The sequence below is a fragment of the Ambystoma mexicanum genome, chromosome 2p (genome assembly GCF_040938575.1).
Source record: "Ambystoma mexicanum isolate Mex_15411 chromosome 2p, UKY_AmexF1_1, whole genome shotgun sequence".
In the NCBI taxonomy this organism is placed as follows: domain Eukaryota; kingdom Metazoa; phylum Chordata; class Amphibia; order Caudata; family Ambystomatidae; genus Ambystoma; species Ambystoma mexicanum.
Genome location: NC_090923.1, coordinates 1,394,209,360 through 1,394,234,689, shown reverse-complemented (window position 1 = coordinate 1,394,234,689; position 25,330 = coordinate 1,394,209,360). Strand labels below are relative to the sequence as shown.

The 25,330-nt window shown below is 45.3% G+C and overlaps 1 protein-coding gene across 2 annotated transcripts in view; it reads right to left on the bottom strand.

Moving 5' to 3' along the window:
* PTPN23 (protein tyrosine phosphatase non-receptor type 23) overlaps positions 1-25,330 on the bottom strand; it is a 1,404,706-nt gene that overhangs the window by 252,521 nt on the left and 1,126,855 nt on the right. For both annotated transcript variants that reach the window (XM_069645828.1, XM_069645827.1), the window contains exon 21: positions 23,928-24,112. In XM_069645828.1, the coding sequence (XP_069501929.1) occupies positions 23,928-24,112 (185 nt within the window). The remainder of the gene's footprint in view (positions 1-23,927; positions 24,113-25,330) is intronic.

Genomic DNA, 25,330 nt, shown 5'->3' with positions numbered 1-25,330 from the left:
GAGCCGGGATCAAGAGGTGTACGGGGCGCCCTGTAGAAGTGAGGAGAGATTCCTTGGCAGATCTGCACACATCTGATCCCTGATCGACATACTGGGCCAGAGGTCAAAGGAGGCGAGGGTCCCGAAATGAGGCAGAAGCCAGAGAAGCGCAGACACGACGTTGGGAGAGGTTGCGTCAGGACAGGCGACTTGTTTTATCAGGTGAGTCATTCCCCGATTCAAACGAAAACCTGATTTTTGGTAGAGTGTTGATTTTGCAAATTCAAACGTCCAGGTTAAGGTCAGTTAACCAAAGGGGAAGTTAAAGACATGCCTGGAGTACTGTCCATTTTAGCAGGGCTTTTCGGCTGCGGTAGACAGTCCTTGGAAAATGGGCAAAGTGCACCGCCTGGGGGAACGCCGGCTTATGACGTGTATGCAAAATAGGGTGTGGGTGATATAATATTTTGTGAAATTTGGCATAGTCAAACTAGAAAGCAACAGGACCATCAGTGGCCGATTAATGGTAGCTTTGAGATTGCGAGGAGATAACCTAGAAAGGGTGTTGATAAGGAAAAAAGCGCGACCCGCAGCATTTGAGACTATAAAAGATTGGAGGAGGGAAGCAATGCTCCGATTTAGGAGTAGAGAGAAGCATGCGCGTAGGCACAAATCGAAGCTTAAGGTAGCAGAAGAAAAGGAGGCGGAGGAGGAGTGGACGGCAAGTCTAAGACGGGAAGGGAGACGTGAGCAAATGAACATAGAAGGAATATACCCGCAGTGGGAACTACACAGACGAATTAATGGAACATTTGCTAACTAATACGGGTCGAGGCCCAAAATCAGGATCGAAACCAAACACGCCAGTAGTGACTGCGCAGGCTCAACCAGTAGCTCTCATACCCCCTCCCAAAGCCCAAGCACTTCCCCTCACGCAAGCATTAACCCACGCCCCAACCACAGCTCGAGCCCTCCCACAAGCGCAGACGCACAATTTCCCAGCACCCAGGAAGGCCCTTCACAGATGCCACCTTTGTCACTTGTCCCATCCGCACCTCCCGCTCTAGAGACAGATTCAGCACTATCCGCCCCTCACGAAGTCGAAATTGAGACTGGCGAGGCGAGAGGCGGGGCTGAAGGAACAGGATTTGGACGGGTAACTCGCAGCGCGATCAGCAAAGAAAGAAAGATTGAATTGCAGCGAGAGGCAGAAAGGTACATAGAAGGAAATGATGGGACGGCAGCATTGGCCTCATTCTATGGGTACCGGAGAAGCAACGAGAGACAGGTAGTGTTGGAATGCATGGGGGAAATTTTGGTGGGAGAATGGAAAAAGATTCTTGGGAATTTACCACCACAACGATTGTTAGATTTGAATAAGTTAGCACGCAGTGAGCAAAGAGATGAGGATGCAAGAAAATGTGTACAAACTCATTGAACTGAAAAATGAAATAGAAGATAGATATGCTGAAATGTTTGCTACACCTGAATATAGTCAGGAGTGTATTAAGAAAGGTAGGAAGGAGGCGTCGAGGTTGTATATGCAAAAATCGTGGCCGACAGTTTTTTCAGGTGGTGCAAAGCATTTGCCGGTACAGAGACAGATAGGTGATAAACAAAGATTGCAGGCATGGGTGGGGGAAACAATGCGATGGATGTCGAACAAAAGAACGTCAGTGACGGAAGTAAGTGAGATATGTAATGGGTACCCATTGGAGATGAGAAAAGAAGCGATGCGAACGATAGTAGGAGTGTTACTACAGCAGGTCATTGGATACAATAGAGGTAGAGGAAATGCACAAGGCAGGGGAAATTTGAATAATATGAACAGGGTGTCATTGGGATTAAATCAATGTGCGTACTGTAAAGAGGAAGGACACTGGCGAGCGCAATGCCCGCACCTACAGAATAGAGGTGGGTTTGGCCAAAGAAGGCCTCATAGAGGACATCAGGGGTCAAATGGCCCAAGCAGAAATAGCATGCAGCAGCAACAGGGATATACCAATGGAGGTAATCAAAACCAATCCTATGGTCAAAACCAAGCGCAACAGAACCAGGCATTGAATCAAAGTGTTCCGAACCAAAATCAGGGCGGGCAGGGCCAACAGAGAAATGATCAGAGTGGAGGACACGGAGGGGGAAATGGGAATATTTTTGATACACAGCCAAACACGTATTATAGCAGCAGCGGGGACTACACGTCGGACGATGTGTTATTTTCGCAATAGGACAGCCCACGGCAGGGGTCGGAACCAGTGTCTGTTCCCGTGAATCAGAGAGGACCCTACGTAGAAATGAGAGTCGGGAATAAGGAGCACCGTTTCCTTGTAGATACAGGGGCACAAAAGTGTTCGATAGACCACCACTTGGTTCCGGAGATCCCACTGTCGGGGCAAAAGAATGTTTCTGTAGGGTTCGCAGGTACACAAGTAATTAACCCCATGTCCAAAGCTGTCCCAATTACAATCGGACCATTTACGGAACAGTGTCCATTTCTTCTGACAGAAAATTGTGGGGAGAACTTGCTAGGATTACATTTGTTGAGAAAATTGGGGGCAGTTATACATTGTACGGCAGATGGGGTGTTCCTCACGATTTGGCCTCACGATGCACCAGTGACGGAATTTATGTCAAAAGCGTTACCAGAAGAGCTAAGTAGAGTACTAACCTGTCTGTGGGCAATGCATGATAACGATGTAGGATGCTTGAAAATAGAGCCAGCAAAAATAACTTTGAAAGAAGGTGTTACATTACCACAAATTCCCCACTATAAAATTTCTGTTGAAGGTGAGAAGGGATTAAAGAGTATTGTTACTGACCTGGTGAGATTGGGGGTGGTTGAAGAAATTGCGGGTAGCACGTGCAACAGCCCGATTCTTCCAGTTTACAAGAAAGGAGGCAATGAAGTACCATATCGTTTCAGAATTGATCTGCGCACATTGAACAAAGTGGTAGACCCACAATTCCCTTTGGTCCCAGATGTCACAACAATACTGACAATGATACCGGCCACTGCAGAATACTTTAGTGTAGTTGATTTGAAGAACACGTTCTTTAGCATTCCAGTGGATAAAAGCAGTAGATATCTGTTCACGTTCACTCTAGGAGGTCGATCATTCACATTCACACGCATTCCACAAGGATACACAGAAAGCCCGAGTATTTACAGCAGAGCGCTAAAAGAGCAGCTAGACATGTTAGAATTACCCGAAGGTTGCGTACTCTTGCAGTACATAGAGGACTTATTACTACCTGCTGACACAAAAGAGATCTGCAAAGAAAGTACTATATTACTATTGACACACCTAGCGACCCATGGTCACAAGGCAAGTTTGAAGAAATTCCAGTATAATCAAAGGGAGGTGTCTTATTTGGGTTACCTACTTTCGAAAGAAGGGAGAAGATTAACACCAGAATGCATAGAAAGTATTTCTACTATGCCTATTCCAAAAACTCAAAAAGGAGTGAGAGCTGTAATAGGCATGGCCTCTTATTGTCGGCAGTGGATCAGTAATTGTGCGTTGATTGTGAAGCCGATGATAAAATTAACTAAAAAGGATGCAGTGATGCCTTTACAGTGGGATGAGGAATGTCAGAAAGCGTTTGAGCAATTGAAAGCTGCATTGTGTGCTGCGCCAATTTTAGGCACTCCTAACTATAAGAAGATCTTTAGACTATTTGTGAGCGAGGGTGAAGGATGTGCATTGGCGGTTTTGACACAGGAACAAGGTGGAAGAAATAGGCCGTGCGGCTATTATTCTTCCGCGCTGGACCCTGTAGCGCGCGCACTACCACAATGTTTGCGATCTGTTGCAGCGGCGGCTGCGTCAGTGAAACAAACGGAAGGAATGGTATTGGGGCATACTTTAATTCTGATGGTGCCACATGCCATAGACGTTCTATTAAACAGAACACAGACGCAACACCTCACCTCTGCTAGACTAACAAGATATGAGCTCATCTTGTTTGCACCCCACATCCAAATTATGAGGTGTAGCGCATTGAATACTGCAGAATTAATGCCACTGCCCATAGCAGATATTGGTGACAACAAATCACCACCCCATGATTCTTTAATGGTCACTGAAGAAGAAACAAAGGGAAGAGTTGACTTGAGCGACATCCCACAGAAAGAGCCAGATGGGGAGTTGTTTTGTGACGGCTCTTGTTTTAAATTACCTGATGGCACATCAACGGCCGCATATGCAATTACTACCCTAGAGAGTTTTGTAGAAAGCAGAAGAATCCCTTACAATTCGGCACAAGCCGCAGAAATAATAGCACTGACCCGAGCCTGTGAACTCTGAGAATTTGAACGTGAATATTTATACTGACAGCCAGTACGCCTTTGGCGTGGTTCATAACTTTGGCCGACTCTGGGCTGAGAGGGGTTTCTTGACATCACATGGGGCCAGGATTCAGCATAGGCCTTTGATTGTACGATTGTTGTCTGCACTCACGTTTCCAAAGCGCTTAACTATAGTAAAATGCGAGGCGCATAAAAAAGTAACATGTAAAGTGGGAGAGGGAAACGCATTTGCAGACAGGATTGCGAAACAAACAGCCACAGATTTGGGAAATAAAATGATGACAGTACAGACTGAGGAAGTACCTTGGATGATAGAGAATGGAGTTGCCACAGTCAAAGAAATGCAGGCTGAGGCCACGACCGAAGAGATTCAGGGGTGGGCTGAGGGCTCTGCCGAGTTAGATTTGGAAGGATGTTGGGTGGACAAAGAGACCAAGAACTGGATGTTGCCAAATTGTTACGTAACCGCAATGGTTACAATGGCGCATAGCCCTACCCACATTTGCGCGAAGAAGATGGTACAGCATTTATCCACAGTATGGAAAAATGAGCACATAAAGAATGCAGAAAGGCTAGTGCAGAATTGTATTACGTGCCTGCAACACAATGTAGGGAAGGGAACCGTGACTCCAGTAGGTAGTTTTGGCCCACCCTCTATGCCATTCTAGGTGATCCATTTTGATTTCATAGAAATGGAAAGGTGCCAGAACTACAAATATGTGTTAGTGGTGATTTGTGCATTTAGCAAGTGGGTGGAAGCATATCCTTTAAAAGACTGTACTGCCATGTCAACGGCAAAAGTAATGTTGAAAGAGTATTTCTCCCGGTTCGGGCTGCCCCGTGTCCTATGGTCAGATAACGGCCCACACTTTGTGGGCGCAGTACTACTACAGATCGGTGCAGGCCTACAGATAGAGAAACGATTCCACAGTTTCAGGCATCCCAGTTCTGCCGGGCTTGTTGCGAGACATAACGGTATCTTAAAGTCAAAGATAGCTAAAATCTGTGCTGGGAGCAAGTTGAGTTGGGTGAATGCATTACCCCCTAGCGCTATTGTGCATGCGCACGTCTGTGCAGGCTAAAACTGGGCTCTCCCCCTATGAAATTTTAATGGGGAGACCAGCAAATGTATGGTGCGCACCGCAGCCCAAAAGATTGTGAGGTCGAGCATCCTGTGTTAAGCACGTACTGTGGCCTTTTAATGAAGAAGTTGCGTTTGATTCATCAGCAGGTGCAGGAGGCGTTACCAGTGCGATACACCGGACCGGGGCACTCGCTGGAGCCTGGAAGCTGGGTCCTGATTAAGAACTTTGAGCGGAAGACGGCATTAGCACCCAGGTGGCGCGGCCCCTACCAAGTACTTTTGGCGATGCAAACGGCTATTCGAGTGGACGGTCGGAAGGCATGGATCCATGCGACACATGCCAAAAGATTCCCAGGACTGCTGACAACTTCCGACGACCAGAGAAAGGAAACGGTCTCGGAAACGAAAGAAACTATTGCCAGTCCACTGCCAGAGCATCAGCCTGAGCGAGAAGTGAAAGTTGAAACAAAGCCCAAGCGAGAAGTGAAACTCGAAACAGAGCCTGAGGAGGCTGCCAGAAAGGGGAAAGGGCGAAAAATGCCCCAATGTTGCTCAGCAGAAACAACATCACTGCCGAGCGACACAAACTCTGCATTGCACACACCAGCAGAAACAACGTGTGTATCCCTTTGGCGCCCGCCAGTCTCTGCAAACACACCAAAGCCAAAGAAAGAAACTACATCATTGCCACGGCACTCATCGCTACCCATCATTGTGCCGCAGGCTGACACTGAGCATGATATTGGAAGTGTAACGGCACTATTCACGGATCATACAATACCAGGAGTGAAACAGTATAATTTGCGGCCTCGACAGGCAAAGTGATCCACAGATCTTTGGTGCTTTTCTTTTGCCTTTGGTTCCACTGACGGACGGAGTAGGAGCCAGGGGCATAGAGGAGAGAAGTGTGAGAGTTGTGCAAGTCGGACAATTCAAGACTCACGGCTCCTCGGTGCGCTTATAAAAAAAGTACATGTGTCAGGAGCCAGAGCAGGACAAGCTGGACGCACATAAGTACGAAGGCTGATGGAGTACATGTGTCCTAAGCCAGAGCGGGACAAGCTGGATGCACATACTACTCTATCAATAAAGAACCGTTCAGAAATCGTCTGAGCAGTGAGAGAAAGAACAACTAATCTTGCTCGGAGTGGATAAGTGATCTAGGCTGTGAAAGGGCTGGCAGAATTGAACTGTGACATTTTCGTTGAACTTTTCTGGCATCAAGAACGAGAGACATTTGCGACGAACTTTGCCAGCAAGAAGAAGGACGATGAAGAACAAATCAAGACCGGTTTCAGCCTCCTCCTGCACCCCTGCTGAAAAGATGATAGTTTTAGAGACTGTAAATTTAGGGAAAAAGCATGGTAAAAGAATAAGGTACTGATTTGGGCATTGGTCTTGTGTTCTCTAAGTATGGTAGTACCAACAATAATAGCTATTACACTATGGTTCCTGGAGTCCGCACACCCATTAGAAACACTTTTGCCTAAAGCAGCTACTGAAAGCCCGGTTCATGTAATCGCTGGTACTTTGTCCCCAATGGAAGAAAGACAGAGAAGGATATGGCAACAATACTTTGTTGCTCATCGTGAACATGACCCATGCGGTTTTAAAGAAAAAAGATTGCTGGGTTTGTGCCCATTTACCACAGCACGGTGGGAAAGGGATAGGCTGGTATGTACAACCATTACCATTGGTTTATTCATGTGAAGTATCGTTGAGTGCAATGTTCTTTGGGAAATGGAACAAGAGTAATACGGGTCAGCTAGATGAGACCAATATGAATGAATTTGAGGAAGTGATCATGAGACCTGTGGGTTGTTCCATATTCCACAAAGCTCGCGTGTTTTCACCAGATCCCATGAGGAAGAATACACGAAAGACAACAAGACTAGATAGATTACATAGGCAGAATAGACCGACCCCGCCAGCAGAAGAAACATCAGTAATGACATTTCGAATAAGGGATGAATGGAATAAAGATGCTGTGCCCCCTGCCTATACAGTGGATCACAGCCCCGAAATTGCTCCCCTATGTTTACAGAAAAAATGTTCCTATAAAGTAGGAACGTTTAGCAGCTGCCTGAACACAGTGGTTTTAAAGCACTAAATAGAACCCGTGTACGCAGGGGACCCGGTTTACTTTATATGTGGGAAAAAGCATATCCAGGGTTACTTAGGAACTGGGGAGGTACATGCTACCTATGTCTACTGTTTCCAGGAGTGTTCGTCTTGGAAACAGCAGAAGTAGCCAGACGAACAAAAGGTAGAACTCAAAGGAGTAGTGAAGATGGAATGATAGCACTGGATGTAGCCAAATCGTTTATACCATTCTTGGCCCAAATAGGAAATTCCTATAATATAAGAAAACGGTCTAGAATATTAAAAAATACAATAGATTCAACAATGGATATTTTATTCAATATGACGTTAGAAGAGAAAGGAATAAGACTAATGGCACTACAAAACAGGATGGCTCTCGATATAATATTAGTTGATCGTGGGGGAGTTTGCAAACTCGTAAAAACTGCATGCTGTGTGTATATAGATGATTACTCCCCTACGATATTTAAAGCAATCCGGAAATTACATGTCCTAAGTTCCACACTCTCCACTGAAGAAGGGGGTTGGGGGATAGGGTCCTGGTTTTGGGGACTATTGCGGTCCTGGGGATGGAAGTTAATTTCGATACTAATGGTGGTACTTGGTATATTCATAACATGTTGCTGTTGCATACAATGCCTACCAATAGTTTGCACTGAGATAACTGAGGGATGTACTAAGGGATGTATGCACATGGTGTCGAGAGGAAAACAAACGCATGGCCGAAATAACAGACACTGATGAAACAAAAACAGTAAATCAATTCATGGCTATAGACATTAATGATGAAGATGATGCTTATGATAGTATGGAAGGTCCAGACATGGATACCCCAGACTTATCCTCATCAGAGGAGGATACAATGAATGAATAAGACGTTTGGCATACGGCCAAAAGTAGGGTTTGTCAATCTGGAAAAGTGAATACCCTTCGTTTGAATGATGGACGTAGCATGATGGCCGAACGCCAACCGTCTTATGCACAGAATTATAGAAATACAGACTGCTATGCTTGACCAACAAGCGGCCATTTTAAACGTAGCAAGAATCGCCATTTTGCTTGTTAACCATTGCTCATTGCTTTCTGTCTAAACTGCTTTGTAGCTTGCAATTCTTGCGAATTCTGCTTACTCTGCTCAACTGTTAAAATTGTCTGAATATGAAAGGGCAAGGTCGCGGGACTGAGGAGTTTGTTGAAACTCCTCATGAGTAACCCAGAAAGGAATGCCCACGCTCCCTCTCTGTAGCCTTGGGGGAGAGCTGCAGGGCATTTAATCATTTCACAGCTGCCAGCCAGTCTCGTCCTGTGGTAGAATATGTTAGAATAAAGCAGCTAAAGGCTTGAATTATGCTCTTCTTACGGCCCCCCTTCGCAAAACCCTTTAGAGCGTGTCGGCTCCCAGGACACAAATAGAACCTCATAGATAGCAAAGCTTGGAATGTGGCTCTTCCCCTGTGTGTAGCTTGCTTCCAAGAACAGAAGCACTGTGTTCTGTTCAACAACTAGAAGATGCCTCCGCACTTTCTAAATTACACATTGTTACTAGAATAGACATCGAAAGTGTCATAATTGTCATACCCGTCGGAAATGTCCATCGTCATCCCGAGTTCAAAGAAACTTAATAAAGGGGGGGTGTTAAACATGACATAGCTGATTGTATGATATGCATTTTGTATATATGTAACTGATGTACGTAATTCGCTCTCTCTTGCGTCCCTCGAGGTCTAGAAAACTCACGTTGCGGGGCGTGTGACCACAGTTGGCCAATTGGGACTATTTTTGCTTGCAATAAACCCTAGCATTGGGAATTTGAACCTCGTGTCTGGCGCACTCTTTCGTGTATGGTTATTGCCTTGTTTCCATATCGCGAGGGACCCCTAGGGGCCCCTTTCAACAGGAAACCACAGACGGCTCTTTAATAAAGTCAAGAGAGCTCCTCGAAAGTTGAATGGCATTTTGGTTCGATGTAACCTTATTGATGAAAGCAGTGTGAATGGATTGACACCAGCCATTTTACTGGACCAGGCACTATACAAGGTTTACTCTTAAATTCACTAAGAATAGCAAATCATTCTTTGAAACTAGATTTAGCTTGGATAATCCTGGCATTATATGCGTCAGATTTAGCCTCTATAATGGCAACTTTATATTGCTTAATTAGGGGTTTGTAAGTAGCCAAGGTAGATGAGGAGTGTTTGTTACACCAACAGCGTTTAGCACACAGTTTCTTATATCTGAGATGGAAAATGAGGTAATTAAAGCAACTTTTATTCAAGGTTTCACTCTTCACCTGTCGAGTTCTAATAGAGGCTAAAGTATCACTTACAATGTAGCAATGAGATTGCTGGCTAATTGGTCAGCCATCTCAAAGTTGTCTAAAGAGCCCAAACGAGCACTAAGCAGAGGATAATTTTTTTGGAGAGGCTTTCTTCCAATTCCTAGTGTGGATAAATGGTCTGGGATTAGTATCAAGCGTAGTGGGGGGGCCTTGGAATATTAACATAAAAAGAAATCAAATGGTGATCAGACCAAAAACGGGGAGATAATAGTAAGGTTGGCAACAGTAAGGAGATGGGAAAGAGCCCAATCAAGGGTGTGTCCGGCAGAATGTGTAGGGCCAGAAGACCATTGCGTCAAGCCAATATCCCCAAAGGGGGGTAGATGACAACAATAGAAATAGAAGTATAATTGGAGATTTTAAATTTCACTATCAGGCTTTCGCAGTCATCTGGGGCCTTGTGAGGAACCTGGTGACATTCTAGTGTGTTTTTAACAAACAAAGCCACCCCACCCCCTCGTCCATCTTTTCGATCAAGTGGCAAATTGGCAGGAATAGCAAGAATGGCATCAGAAAAAATGGCTTATTTAGCTAGGACCCAGTAATGGCCAAGAAATCTGGGCAGGATACCATAAGAAGGTCCTCAACCTCCACTCCATGTGCTCGGAGGGAGCGAGTGTTGAGAAGGGAGAATTTTAACAAAGAAGCAGGGATCAAGGTAGCAGGAGTCTGTCGGAGCAACATCCACCGAATTAGAGGCAGTACTAGATGCGTGGGTTACAGCCGGAACGTGGTCTGAAACGTCGGTCGACAACATATTCATAAGACGTGCACCAAAAGAAGGAATGACGGGCAGCATTGTAGCGTCATTTGAATCAGGAGTTTGATTGTAAAGACAACAAGGAGCGACATTGGGGTGAGAGAGAACACTGGGCGGTTCAGATGGGGAGCTCATAAGAGGACTATCATAAAGTTGGACTGCCAGTCGCTGTACGCTTGCTATGGATAAGCGCAACTAGATTGGAGAGGGACATAATATCCTACACCGGTTGAATTCAAGAGATACTTACAGTATGAATGGGCGGAGGCAATCAGGACTGACCGCACAAACCTGCATTAGACCCAAACCGGCCCGTTCACGCCAGACATGGGTGTGCCCGTTATCTAATTAAGTATGGGAAAGAACTACAGAGGATCAGTGTGTGCAGAAACTTCCAAAAGCTCTGTTTTGACTCACACTCAGTTGTAATAGGAAAGAAGCTGAGAGAATACAAACCCTAAGGTAAGCAAGTGAAATTAAAACAGATTTAAAAAACACACAATCTAAAATCAAAAATTGAATATAAACACAGGGAGCAGATATAAGCAGTGCAGTATAATCCTTTGCTCTGTGAGGTGGTATGTGCTGAGAGAGCAGCTAGGTGTACTTTCACTGAGTTAAAAACGAAACCAGAGTCTAATAGATATAGTAAATGGTGAACTATATTTGACAGTGAGCATTCAATTGAATTGAGTGAACATGTTTTTGACCATTACACAACACTTCCATTTATCAAAAAAGCTATGGCGCTTGTTTGGTTTGTGTGCCTCTTTGAGGATTTCCATGCATCTTTGCTCTAGGTTCAGGTGACCAAATTGTATGACCTTAGGAGCCAGGCTACCAAGTTCAATGTCTGAGGGCAAGGGTGGAGTGTTGTCCCTTGATCCTGTGTTAACATGTTGGCTAGACACAGTAGTTTCATGGGAGGACACAGGGACATCACCTGTAGGTGTGAGAACAATGTTTGTCATGCCCACATTGGAGCTACCAGGATAAGTGTTACTTGTTCCCGGCTTAGTGTGTGGACTATTTTGTTGAGAAGAGGTGTTAGGGGAAAGGCGTACACACATCTCCCTGACCAATTCATTAGTAGTGCGTTCCCTTTGGAACATTTCTGGGGAAATCTGGACAAGTAATCTAGGTATTGTGTGTTCTTTTGAGTAGCAAATTGGTATTTCTGGGAATCCCCAGTCTGATGTTGTGTAGCACGTCTGTGTTCAGTTGCCACTCGCGTTTTGAGGGTAGTACCACATGTCTGCTTAGTACGTCTGCCAGTGAATTGAGTTCCCCTGGAACATGTTCAGCTAGGAGAAACGTGTTTTAGTGCCCACAGCTAGATGTTTTGGGCTAGTTTGAACAACCCTGGAGAATGTCCCCCCCCCCCCCCGTTTGTTTATATAAAACATGGCTGTGGTGCGGTCTGTCAGGATGAGGACTTTTTTGTGTACTGAGTCTTCAATGCTTGAAGTGCTTTGAGGACTGCAAGCAGTTCCAGAATGTTGAAATGCTTCTTGGTTAATGTCTGTGTCCACACCGTGTGTGCAATTTGATGGAGAAAATGAGCTCCCTACCGTGTTAGGGACGCGTCTGTTGTATGAGTGGCTTCGATTGCTGGTGTGTTGAAAGGCTTTCCCTTTAACAGATTGTCTTTGGACCAGCACTGTAGCGATAGAACTAGATGTTGCAAAACCACCACCAGATCGTCCCACATCCTACTTGCTGGCGATCATTGTTTCGCTAACCACTCTTGCATCGGACACATGCGCAGTTGGGCATGTGGCACTAGATAAATGCAGGAAGCCATGATTCCTAGAAGGCCCATTGCTATTCACAATGTAACTTGATGACCGGCTGCATACTGGGGTGTTTGAAACAGCATGTTTTGGACTCTCATTGGAGGGGAAGACTAGTACGTTGTTTGTTTTGATTAGTGCCCCTAGGAATTGTTTTACTTGGCTGGGTACTAGACTTGATTTATTCTCGTTTATGGGGAAGCCTAATTGGAATAACAAAAGGACTCTCTGTTGGGTGTTTTGTAGGCACCTTTGAGGTGTGTCTCCTGTTATTAGCCAGTCGTCCAAGTAAGGGAACACTGGAATGGACTCCCTTCTTAAGTGGGCGGCTATTACTGCTAGGACCTTTGTAAATACCCTTGGGGCTGAGGATATGTCGAATGGTAGCACCTTGAATTGGTAGTTTTTAGCCCCCACTTTGAATCAGAGTTTTTTTTGGTGCGCTGGCAACATTGAAATATGAAAGTATGCAACTTTCATGTCCAATGCTGCCATGTAATCCCATTGTTTAGCTGGGGGATTACCTCCTTTGGGGCTTGACGTGTGTTTGCAGGGTGCAGGTCCAGCACTGGCCTCATTGTTAGGTCTTTCTTTGAAACAAGGAAGTACACTGAATAAATCCATTGATCTTCCTCTGGAGATGGCACCAGCTCTATTGCTCATTTGTAATAGTGTTTCTATTTCATGTAGTAGTATTTGAATATGTTCTGGAGACATTTTCCACGCATGTGGTAGATGGTGGCGTTGTGATTGCAGAAACTCTATAGAGTATTCCATGCCAATGTTGCGAGGACTTGGCGATCTGTAGTTATTCCCTCGCATTGCTGCGTAAAAAAGACTTATGCTGCCCCCAACTGGGGATGCATGGGAAGGAACTAGAATCGGCTTGTCATTTGTTGGCAGAGGTTGCATTGCCTCTTGAGGCTGCAACTTTGCCTCGCCCTTTTCCTCAGCGAAACCCGCTCTGCTGGAAGGACTGATAAGAGGTTCAATGCGACTGGACTGTAAAATGATGAGCCTGATGTTCCTGAACCTGGCTGATTGGACTTTTTGAAGCCTGAGGTACGAAAGGTATGTTGTGTATTAAAAGTCAGTCTTTGGACATATGGTCCATTAGTAATCTGTTTAACTGCCTTTATAGTCTTGTGCTTTTCTTTTGGCTGTATTTAGTTGTTCATCGACAGCTTTCCCGAATAGGATGGCATCCTCAATAGGCATATTGATTAATGCCGCCTGAGTCTCAAGTTTAAACCCAGAGTCACAGAGCCATGAGTGTATTGAGGAATGTACCCTCTGCGATGACTCTTCCTGATATATCTGCGGAGTCCAGGACATTTTAAGGATGTTCTGCGCAACGTGTTTGCTGTGTGTTGAGATTTTCAGCAGATGCAACCTTGCTCGTTCTGGTACAGTATAGCGTATTAAGAACCTCATCCCATTGGGTGCTCTTATAGCTTGCTAGCAAAGTAGTGTTAGCAATTCTGGCAATATATGCGCCTGAGTTTGTAATGCGCTTTCCTAGGGTGTAAAGGCATTTGCACTCTTTGTTTAATGGTGCCTCCGAGGTAGAGAGTGGAACCTCAGCTCTCTCTTGTGTGGTAGTGACCACAAGGGAGTCTGGTTTGACATGTCCCCTTATGTATAGGAGGTCCGATGGCAACGCTTTGAAGACCTTCTCCACTCTTGGATTCACTGCTCTTGTGAGAGACAGCGTTGAAGGAGAAATCTCTCTTTTTAACTGACTGGCGCAAGGGGATAGCATGGCTGACAGGCTTTTTTTCATTGAGAATATCCTCTACAAAACTGACCTGTCAGGGACTGCCTCTTTTGTTTATATTTGAAAGTGGTGAGCAGCTTTTTTAAGCAGGTCATTATATGACAATTGGTCATCGATGGGGGAAGTATGACCAGTATCTGCAGCTGTAATATCTGGGGCATCGATTACGGTGAAATCTTGGTCATTAAAATATATCTCATATGGGTCTTGATTGGGGTCAGCCTTGTGGTCAACATACCAGATGTTCAAGTCTGCCTGGTCAGGCTGAGTGTTGTCAAGTTGAGAGCCTTGGGAAGCGCCGACAGATGTAAGGGTGGGAGTGGGTGATGCCATAAGTCGGTGTGACTCCTGGGCTTGTGCTTCCTCGAGGGCTAGGTTTTTTGGACGAATAGGGTATTTATTCCTGAAGTCTACGAATGATGAAACTTTGTCCATAGTCGCTTCAAATCTTTCTCTGGTCCAGGTGACTGTCCTTGAGGTATCTGGCAAAGGAAATACAATAGCCGCTGGGTCTCTTGTAGGTTGAAGTTCCTCCATTGGCCTTTTCCTTTGTAAGGATAAAGAAAGAGGGGAATGCGACTCTTGGTATTCTTCTGTGGCAATAGGAGTATGTCTTGTGGCTATGGGCCTTTCATGGTGTTTTTTAGAAAGAAAAATTAGTTTTGTCTTTTTTCAGACTGATGTTTCAGCATCTCCGATTCATCCGTTGAATGTGGTTTTCGCACGCCCACTGCCGGTAGTTTGTCCTTGTCGCCTTGCAGTAAACGCTAAAGTGGATCCACAGCAGGCTTTTTCGGCTGTGGTTCGGTAGGCCACGAGGCACCTGCTGCCGGCATGCAGCCTTCCTTCGACGGTTCTGTCGAGGAACATCCTTGGGGTACGTGTTTAGGTGTGCGTGCATGGGCGTCGCTGTCACCAGAGGCCTTAATCATACACCAGCGCGCTGCGACTGTCTTCCAGGGCTGGGGACTAACGCATGGGAGTCTGATGGTTCCCTTGAGGTGTCTTTGGGCTCTGAACTTGGCCTTACAGTTCTGATTCAAAGAGACCTTCGGCAGTTTCCGACTGCCATAATGGCATATGCCACCCACCATTTTGTTCTACGCTCTTGAAGAGTCTTGGGCCGAAAGAGCTTACAAGCAGCGCTCCGGGTCTCCTGGTGATCACGGTATAGGCAGTGGTTGCACACTATGGGCTTCTTTCCACTGGAACTTACGATTACACTTAGGGCAACATTTAAATGGAGTACGCAATGGTTGGGTGCACATATTGATCAAACAAACTTCCTTCCCGTCGAGGAACCCGTGAACTAGTACCATTCTCCCCTCCATGTCCGTTTGTACTCCTATCAGCTGGAAGGGCAATGTAGGGGCCACCCAAATAAGGACTCCCCTTCCATAGTTCGAATACATCAATCTGAATCCTTTCCCACCCCATTTTTTCAGTATCTGGGATTGTCTCGCTGGTGTAAAATGCATCTCCTGTAACACGGCTATCTGCATCCCTTTACGACGTAGATATGTTGCCAAACATACCCTCTTAACATAGTTATTTAGCCCCCTCACATTCCAGGAGGAGATTTTAAGTGTGTTTTGCCATCAGGTTTTTCTTTGTCTCCCCCCACTCTCCACGTCTTACCAAAGCGCTCCCATTGTCGTTCCCTTCTTGTTGCTGACCTATGGGTTTTCTGCCGTGCTGCCAACAATGTGATTAATAAGGCTGTGCTGTAACTTGAACAAATTAACCTGAAAAAACTTCAACATACCGCCCACCGGGGTTTACCCGTAGAGGTCCAACCACCATTTGTTCCCTGCGCACCTCTGAATTTGTTGATCGTGTGGTAGAGGAGTACAGCATAGTTCCCGGGCCCATTGGATGAGGAAACGAGACGTGGAGATGTAAGTTCCCAGTCGCTGCGCCCTTCGCAATAGCACTGACCGGGGGATTATTTGGTCTGGATAAAGTCTTGTAAATCAAGTTCCTGGGCTCCCCACTATTGTTTTCATAGCTGGGTCATGCATTCAATGGCAAATATTTACATTGATGTTTCCCTTCCCCAGTTAGCACTTTTGATGTCTTCTTTTCGCTCCGGCATCTGCTCCATGCGATGTTCATCAATCCAGGCATTCACTTCTTCCAGGGGTCTCAAAAAAGAGGGCTTTTCCTTTGTGGATTATTTTTAACTTTGCGGGGTACAGGAGCATGTACTTTATGCACTGGTGTCAGAGTCTTTTTTTAGTTGAAACAAACTGGCCACATCTCCTCTGGACCGAAATAGGATAGTCTGGGTAGATCGCCATTAATGCTGATTCCCGGTGGATCTCTCTCCCCCTGACCTGGAAAAATCCAGGATCATCTTCTTGTCCCGGTAATTTAGAATTTTTGCTATAATGGGCCGAGTAGGTGGTCCTGGGCGAGATTTTCTCATTAGTGCCTTGTGGGCTTGCTCCACTGTGAACTCTTGCGATAGAGCCCCTGGCCCTATTTCCTGGAGGAGCATGGTCTCTATGTAGGTGGTGGGGTCTCTACCTTCTGCTCCCTCAGGCAACCCCAGGATTCGGACTTTGCTTCTCCTTGCCCTTCCGTCTGCATCCTCAGCCCTGTCCTGCAGCATCCGGACACTTGCTTTCAAGTCTTGGAATGTTTCTTGCAATTCCTTTGTGGAGGATGAGGTCTCCTCCAGTTTCTTTTCCATTTCACCCACTCTGCCGGCTTGGTTGCGTACCTCTTGTCGGAGAAGGCTCGCATTGCTTTTCACCTCTCCTATGTGGGTGTCCATGGACGCTTGCAGAGCCGCGATTGCCTCGAGGATCCTGTTGGTTTTGTCCTGTTGAGGTTCCTCATCTTTTCCCTGCAAATGTTCATCCAAGGTTTTGGAGTCTGGCCCCTAGTCGTTTTTTGGCAAATGTCTCCATTGTGGTTTGTTTTGTCAGCATGGCCATCTTTTTCCTCCCTCCTTCTGACATTGAATTCACTTGTGTTTTATCCGTGCGTCTGGGATCAATTCAAAAGGAGGTATTTCTCCCCCAGGCACCTGGATAATCGTGTCTCTTGTAGCAGGTCCGTATGTCTGTTCTTCCTCTCAGCTCTGTCGTCTGCTCTGTGCGCGGTTAGGCGTCACGCTGACTGCAGGTGGTCTCTTCTGTGGGTCAGTGCTTTTTGTTAACCATTGAATAGGCCCCCCCGCTGTTGTGGTGTGGAGGCAGCCACTATGTCTCTGTCTTGGAGCCATGCACTGCTGCTTTCCCCCCTGGTGCCTGTGTGAGGTCAGCTGTACTCTTGCTTATCCACTACTGTACTTTCTTCTCAGGTGTGTGTGCTCCCACCCACTGATTATCTGGGATATATTGAAACCTATATTCCTTTATGGCTACCAGGGGTGTCTCTTCCTGGAGGAACTTAATGAGCGTTTCAGCTCTTTCCGGACTGCTGTGCACTTTGTACCCGCTCCCGGTATGCCTCAGGGTACTCTGGCAGCTCTGAATTGCTGCTAGCAGCTCACCTTAGTCAGTTCAACGGAGCGTTGTTGTCTGGGCAGAGGGAGGCTCTGTTGGCTTGGTCCCGGTCTAGCTTCACTCTACCGGCGGATCACTGAGGCGTTGCTGGTGCCTGGGCAGGGGGTGTGCGAGGTGTACAGTCCCTCGCCGTGATCCTCTCCTCTTCTTTGGCCACGCAGTTCGGGGCCAGATTTCTCTTCATACAACAGTGTCACTGGTGATGTCTGTTGGCTCCTGCCTCTGCTCCTGGGGCTTCAGGAGGTATTTCCGTGCGAGCAGGCTCTTTATGATGGGCTTTCATGCAGCTCTCTCCTCGTACTGTGTCGCGCACGCCATTTTGGAGGTGTCCTTCACAAACCTGGCTCGGCCAATTTCTTCTCTCCCGGGCGGCTAATTCTTAGGAAAATCAATGCAGAGAGTGCCACAGCTATCATGCAATATAACTGTGCAAGCTAGGGATTCTGCCATTCATTTAAAGCATGAAAGTATCTGGTTTGATAGGATCAGATGAGGAGTTTACACAGAACACGTCCCATTCACATCGTGGGTAGCAACACACCCAACTAGGAATTAACATTACTAGTTAACGAACGTTGCGCTCCGGGAAATTACGGTGCGCTCCAAGACAAAGTCTGTTTCAAAACTCCTTAGGAGACCGTAACAAATTACTGCAAGTCCTCGAGTAAAGGACCTTCACATTTGCACATCAATGATGTGCGTGTATTCAGACAGTTTGTTTTTTCGTTCCAGGCGGTGCCTCGGAAATCTTCAATTGCGTCGGGTTCCCCTGAGAGAGAGAAGACAGTCTGTTGCAGCACAGCCATATCAGAGACGAGCGTGGAAGGTCTCAGACACAGCGTGTGGTGAGGAATTAAAAGTAAACATTTCTCAGTAGTTTCACAGAGATGAACTGCACAGGCGAGTTATGTGCGCATGACTAACTTGATGTAAATAGTTTTAAAAGCAGAAAAGGAAGGCATGTTTCCACAGCAAAATACTGGGGTTTCACAGAACTCTGGTGAAGTACTGTGAAAAGGTTCCGAAAATTGTGGAGTAAGAACTAAACCAACTCAAACCCAAGAGAACATCCTACGAAGCGGTAGCAAGGTTCCTATTATTGAAAAAAACCTTTTTTCAATAGGAGGTAAAGGCATACAGGTACCTAGTACATTCTTGGGAGGTATTAATAGACAAGGGGTAGGAGAAAAGGCATAATTGTTATTCTCCAACCATATTTTGTTTAAAGGTCAGTCAGCTATCAAGTTAAAAAAGGAGGCAGATAAAAACGGCTGAGACTCGATTTATTAGTTTATCCACTTCCCCTTTCCACCCAGGGTTGCCTACCTTGCGATTTTGAACTTAAGATTGTAGAGTGGGCAAACTTAGAGGGTATGGTGAATTCCTCGTCTGCTCCTGAAAGAGGTTCTGGAACCTGATAGCTACCATTAGATGTCGGCCTATGCAAGCATGTGATTCTAAGCAGATCCACAAGCATCAGAAATATGTTTCATACGGTTTTGTGTGACAATATTTACCTATGATCTTTACTTGCTTAGTGTGTAAACTAATGGCCTAATAAATAATTGTATTTTGATATACTTACTGTGCAGCTAGAACTACTAGAGTTGCTCTGTGTGGACTCATTGTAACCCTAGACCACTCACACCCTTCCAGAGACTAAGCCTTGACCGCTCTGCTACCTCACGTTGATTGTATGGTATCAGGTAATATTGTCCCCTTATATAATGTCGTCATACATATAGTCACAGGGAAATGGCATAGGCAACATTATATAAGGGGACAAAATATGGGGTTAATGTGAGCGGTGGGTTGTTGCAGGGGTGTCCGCCGCAGGTTCCATATGATGTCGCCCCAAAAGAACGGCGCCATTCTTGCATGGTGACATTTCTGCGGGGACATTATCACATGGAACCGATTGTATTTGGCTCTCAGTGTCTTCCCTGTGCACCATAATAGGGTGACCTCCGAAAATACTTCCATCAGGGCTGATTTCGTATGTCCTGCTCAACATTATTCCAGTTCCTTTATCAATAGCTCTGCCTGCTGTCAGTGTATTTTGGAAACCATGACCACAAACACCTGGGTCTACACTCTGCAACCTTGTCTTGGGGACTACTACAAACCACTCCAGAAATCGTTTCTTCATCGTTGGGGGTTCTCAACTCCACTGCCTCACTGATCCCATTTATTGTGCCTGGGGCTCAGCTTGAAGACCATTCTTCTGAGCACTGGGCCGAATTTCATCTGCTTCGAGATCTGTGGTCCACCTTTGCAATCGTCATGTGCATCTCCTATGGTGGAGTACACCATAGATTTCAGTCTGAAGAGTGCTCCCTCTGTACCTCCCTGACAAAGGTGATCACTTTTGGCAATGCTCACCCATAAACGTGGCTGTATATTGTCTTTGTGAATTGGCTTTCTATGGATTACACTTTGAAACGCTGTTACTACTAAAATGTTTTGTCTACTGTGACGAATCGGGCAACCTCGTCACAAATTCCCTGGAAGGAAGCCTCTCCTACATGGCCAGGGATAGGCAGAAGCTACCTGACTCTGACCCTGAGGTGGTTATCTTCTCCAGGGAGACAGGAAAAGACAGTCAAGATAACTTCAGTTATAACTTAGTGACAACCATGCACCATTCCAACATTCCAACATGGCATATATTAATACAAATACTTACTTCCCAGGTCTTTCTAGCCCAGAACCTCATTTGCCCCCCTGCCCCCTTTATGGAACTGAGACGAGGAAGAGGGATGGAGTAATGAGGACGACTAGACACAGTAAGGCAACTTCACGTTCTAGTCATTGCAAACTACAGATAAAGACCGGGACATAAAAATGACACCAGTGACCCAAATTAAGGTAAACAAGAGAACCAGAGACTAGAGAGGCACCCGACGGATGTGGACACTGTCGAGGATGCCAAAAGCGAGCAGACTGCAGAGCGCCACGCAGAGGCCAGCAAGCACAGTGTGTAGAGGAGCCAGGTCAGGGGAAGTTACACAGACGATGGCAAGGGGGAAGCGAACAACTGCCAAGGCGCACTACCAGTCAATGGACCAGGAGCAGGCGCCGGTGAAACATGAGGAACACTGAAGACAACGCACACAGCCGGTAAGCCCAGGGAGGGTGAGCCAGATACTGGAGAACCTCTCGGTGAATGCTGTGCACTGCGTACACGCGAGAGAGCCCAAGTAAAGGCAAAGCAATAATTGCTGATAGGAACACTGTTGAGAGAAAGCACCCAAGTAAAGGCAGTGCAATTATTACAGATCTGAACATTGTTGAAAGAAAGCACCCAAGTAAAGGCAGTGCAATTATTACAGATCTGAACATTGTTGAAAGAAAGCACCCAAGTAAAGGCAGTGCAATTATTTCAAACATTGCTGAGAGAAAGAGCCTAAGCAAAGGCAGTAGAATTATTACTGATACAAACCTTGCTGAGGAAAAGAGCCTAACTAAAGGCAGTGGAACTACTGCAAGTACACTGTTGAGGGAAAGAGCCTATGCAGATGTAGTGGAACTATTGCAGACACAAACATTGTTGAGAACAAGAGACTAAATAAAGGCAGTGGAGTTAATGAGAAAGGGTCACTGACCCAATATTGGAGAAGTGTTGTCAGCTGGATAAAAGAGAAACTGAACAGAGCGGAGAAGCCCTGGCAGGTTAGTGAACCAGGCAAAGAGTGAGTCTGGGACTCAAACCAAAGCAAGAAAGCGACAATACCATGGCAGTTAAGCAAACCAGGAGTAAGAAGAAAGCATAAAAAGGGAAGGGTCATGCCCTCTATTTCAGGAACAAGGAACGATACCCTGACAGGTGAGTATACCAGGGAAACAAAGGAATATTGAGAACACTCACGGGTCAAAACCCCTATATATGAAAGCGTGTAACAGAAAAGGGAAGACTCATACCGCTTTAAAGATTCAAGAGAACTATGTTGTGATTCAAGAGAAATGCATACTTTTGGGGAGGCTCAAGGGAAGAGTTTTTCCCCCCCCTGAACAACTTGGAACTGTGATAAATATTATCAAAACCACTGGACGAAATCTAGGAGAAGGGAAGTTCCCTTTCCCATTGGAAATATTTCTTTTCTGCACCTTAGAACTATATGTTTGAAACTTCAAGGGAAAGCTATAACTCTATGGCTCAAAGATATACCCATTTACACCTTGCATTTAGCTTAGAGTGTAAGGGTCAGTTTTGGTCTTTGGATACAGGACTGAAGACACTGTTTAACATCCAGACACAGACATGCCTTAGTTTTGTTGAGGCACAGAAACCCCTCAGAGTTAGGGACAGGATTTCCCAAACCCTCAATATTATTTTGACAATAAAAGTTTATAACCAAAACGTAACATGCCACTGTGTCCGAGTCTTACTCTTGACCCCTTACAATACCAGAAAAAAACCTCTTCTTTAATTGGTTAAATTATGGTTTGGTATTGCTCAGCCCCCAGCGTTTCTAAACAAAGTCCTTAGCTGTAATGTAGATTTATTATTTTAAAAACTTTCAATAGAGTATATTTTCAGCAATCTGTGTGAACATTCCTTTATTGTGTGCTAAGACATGCATTACTCACCGTAATCGCATTTCTGATGGTTGTATCTGCTTAGATTCACATGCTGTGCATATAGTCCGACATCCATTGGTAACCGCAGAGTACTGCATCTTGTCTTTCGAGGATAGAAAGGGGATGTCGACATGGGCGTGCCTGTAACACTATCCCCAACATGACGTGTAGTGTACCCAAGATCCCTCGCGCGTCGGTCAGTCAGATTGTTTTTTTCCATCCAGATAACTGGTCGCCATAATGTGGAGTTCTTAAAGAGAGATTGCATTACTGTTATAATTATCGACTTTGGTCGTTTATTCCCTTAAGTCACTTCAACGGTTGAATCCTGTGCAACGAAGACTGCTGCAGAATTTTAATGCCTTGTTAATCCGGAAGCGCTGCCGTCTGTGTGGCTGGTCCTTCTGGCCGGCCCTTACAGTAGTTTCAAGTATGCCTTTCCTCTTTCACCCTCTTTGTTCCCTGGTTTTTGTAATCACTGTACCCGTCTTGTGCTATGGACAAGATGCCATTTAGATTTTGCCCCTTGTGCAGGGCCAAATATCCGTGGAAAGGCGAGCACCATCCGTGCAACAACTGTCTTCCCCTCAACCACAACAAGGCGGCTTGCACAGCATGTCTTTCTAAGCAGATTAACAAACATTACAACTATACCGATTACTGCCCCACACCCACCCTTCTAAGATTGAAGCCTTGACTGCTCTGCCTGGAAAGGCAGATCAAATTCTCGGGAAATCCTGATAACTACAGAGAGGTTGATCTTTTTAAAACATCATCAGAGGGCTTGTGGAAAATCTGCATAACGGGGTAGTAGTTGGCACAGTTGTCAGGCTTTGTGGTTTAAAGGCTTGTCTGCAAGTTTTGAAGTCTTGCGGGAAGGTATCTTGCTCCAAAGATGAGCTAATAATTGATTGGACGGGGGGGGAGGGCGAGCTAGGATTGCTGAATTATGGCAATGTAGATGATTGGAGGGCTCTGGCCTTGGATGCAAATTATTAAACATTTCCTCAATGTTTAAAAAGCATTTGTCACTGCCGTATAGTGCTTTACACTTGGAGAGTATAGACCATAGAAATACATTACAATAAACTGCACAAACACTCTTTTGCTCAAGCAATACTAAGTTTTCATGGTTTAAGGCAAAGGTACACACAATTCCCTGTGGGCGGGAGAGGAGTATGAAGGAAACATGGATTGACAAGAATTTAGAGGCAGCCAGGCCAGTGCAAATCAGTTGCAATTGTCTGAAATTTTATAACAGATGTGAATGAGGTTGGGAAATATATAGGAGACCAAGCGAGGAGGTGAAAGAACAGATGTCCTAATCTTGGGAATCAGTGGACTAATCTTGTTTGAACAAAATAAGTTCATCAGCCATGGACAAGACTTACAATTTTTGAGGTCAGGAAATAAAGATCTGGAGAGCTAACCCTGTCCCAGCAAAGCCTTTCTGACTGCCTTTCTCCGTGCTCTCTGCCTACTTTGTGGTTAAATGTGTATTTGTGAAATGGCTTGTTGCCCCCACACCAGAGGACAAAAAACAAGATCTACATTTAATTTGTGTAAAGATATTCTGAAAATCGATCAGCAGCACATGCTAACATCACCTATCCCACATGTCCATCCCCGAATCTTACACTGCCCACACAAAAACAGCAAAGTTTACAGTAAAATGAAGAAGCACATACAGCTCAGGCCAGGAGGTGAACTGCAGATGTATGATAGTGCGCTTCAGACTCTGGTCACGGTATTGTAGGGCGATCATCCTCTCCACATGGGTCTGGCTGACTTTGTGGCTGGTCAGTGTCAGTGTTATTGGTCCCTGCACCATCGGCTGACCTCGCTCTGTAGGGAAGTATCGAGGAACCTTTTGCTAAAAGGTAAAAAAAGAAAAGAAAAATTAAGTCCATCTTAATAAATATATCAATCTTCAGAAGACAAAAAGGAAGACATGCGATACAACACAATAAACCTATTGGGAAAATCTCAAGAATATCCACCATGTTCGAGTATGTGTGCCAAAATGCACTCTGCCACACAGAGCACCACTATGATCACAGCAATCACTGTCATTATTCAGTATAAAATCGAAAATAAATGTCAAGTAGACCATTATAAACCCCACCCACTGGAACCTATACTGCTATGGAAACAAGAACCAACTGTTCATATATAAATGTCTAAAATGAGGCTAACCAATAGAGTAAAGGGGTTCAAAAAGCTCTGGACAAGCCCAAAACCACACACAATGCCTCGGACTGTGTTTTAGGGTTTCATCCCCAGTTATTTTTTCGCTGAAAATATTTGGCAGCAGAAAACTCTGGAAAAAACCCTGGCGATGAATGAACGTCGTACTGTGTTTTAGCACACAAACCCAACCAAACTTGTCCTGTACCGACTAAAATCCCCCATCAACTTTCATGAGAACTAGACCCTTGCGTCGTAGAAAATCCTGTGTTTAAAGACGAATTGGAGCTCAGACCCACAACTCCCACAAGTAACCTCCTACGACGATATAGGCACTCTATCCTTGCTATAGCAAACTCCACAAACAAATAGGAATACAAGAAGAAAAGTGAGTAAAACTGATTCTCAGTGTGCTCTAGCCCTAGTAGGTAGTTGGGCATGCAGCACAACTAGAACCTTGAGGTTCTACTCTCCACCTAAGAAATGTAACTGGATACTAGCAGAGTGGTGCTAGTTGTTCGCGCTAGCCTTGGTAAGGATTATGATTGCATTAAATCGTATAGTTAATCAACACAAACTTGATTTATTTTTGTACACTTGATAAGATGGTTCAGCCAACACATGTTTCGACACTGGGTCTTTCTAAAGGCTGATAATTGTACAGTAATCAGGTACGATCAATTGGACCAATGCATATTAGCAGTAACATTTACATGCATAGAAATTATCAATACATACCATGGTCATGGGTGGGGGGAAAAAAGAGCAGACAGAGACATGGGGGAAAAAACATAAAATAGAAACTTGTTGCTTGTTGGGGTGGTGCATGTCCACAGTGTTCTCTTTCAGGACAGCACATTCTCTCCTTGCACTGAAGGAAGGAGTGGACCAAGGAAAGCCTGAT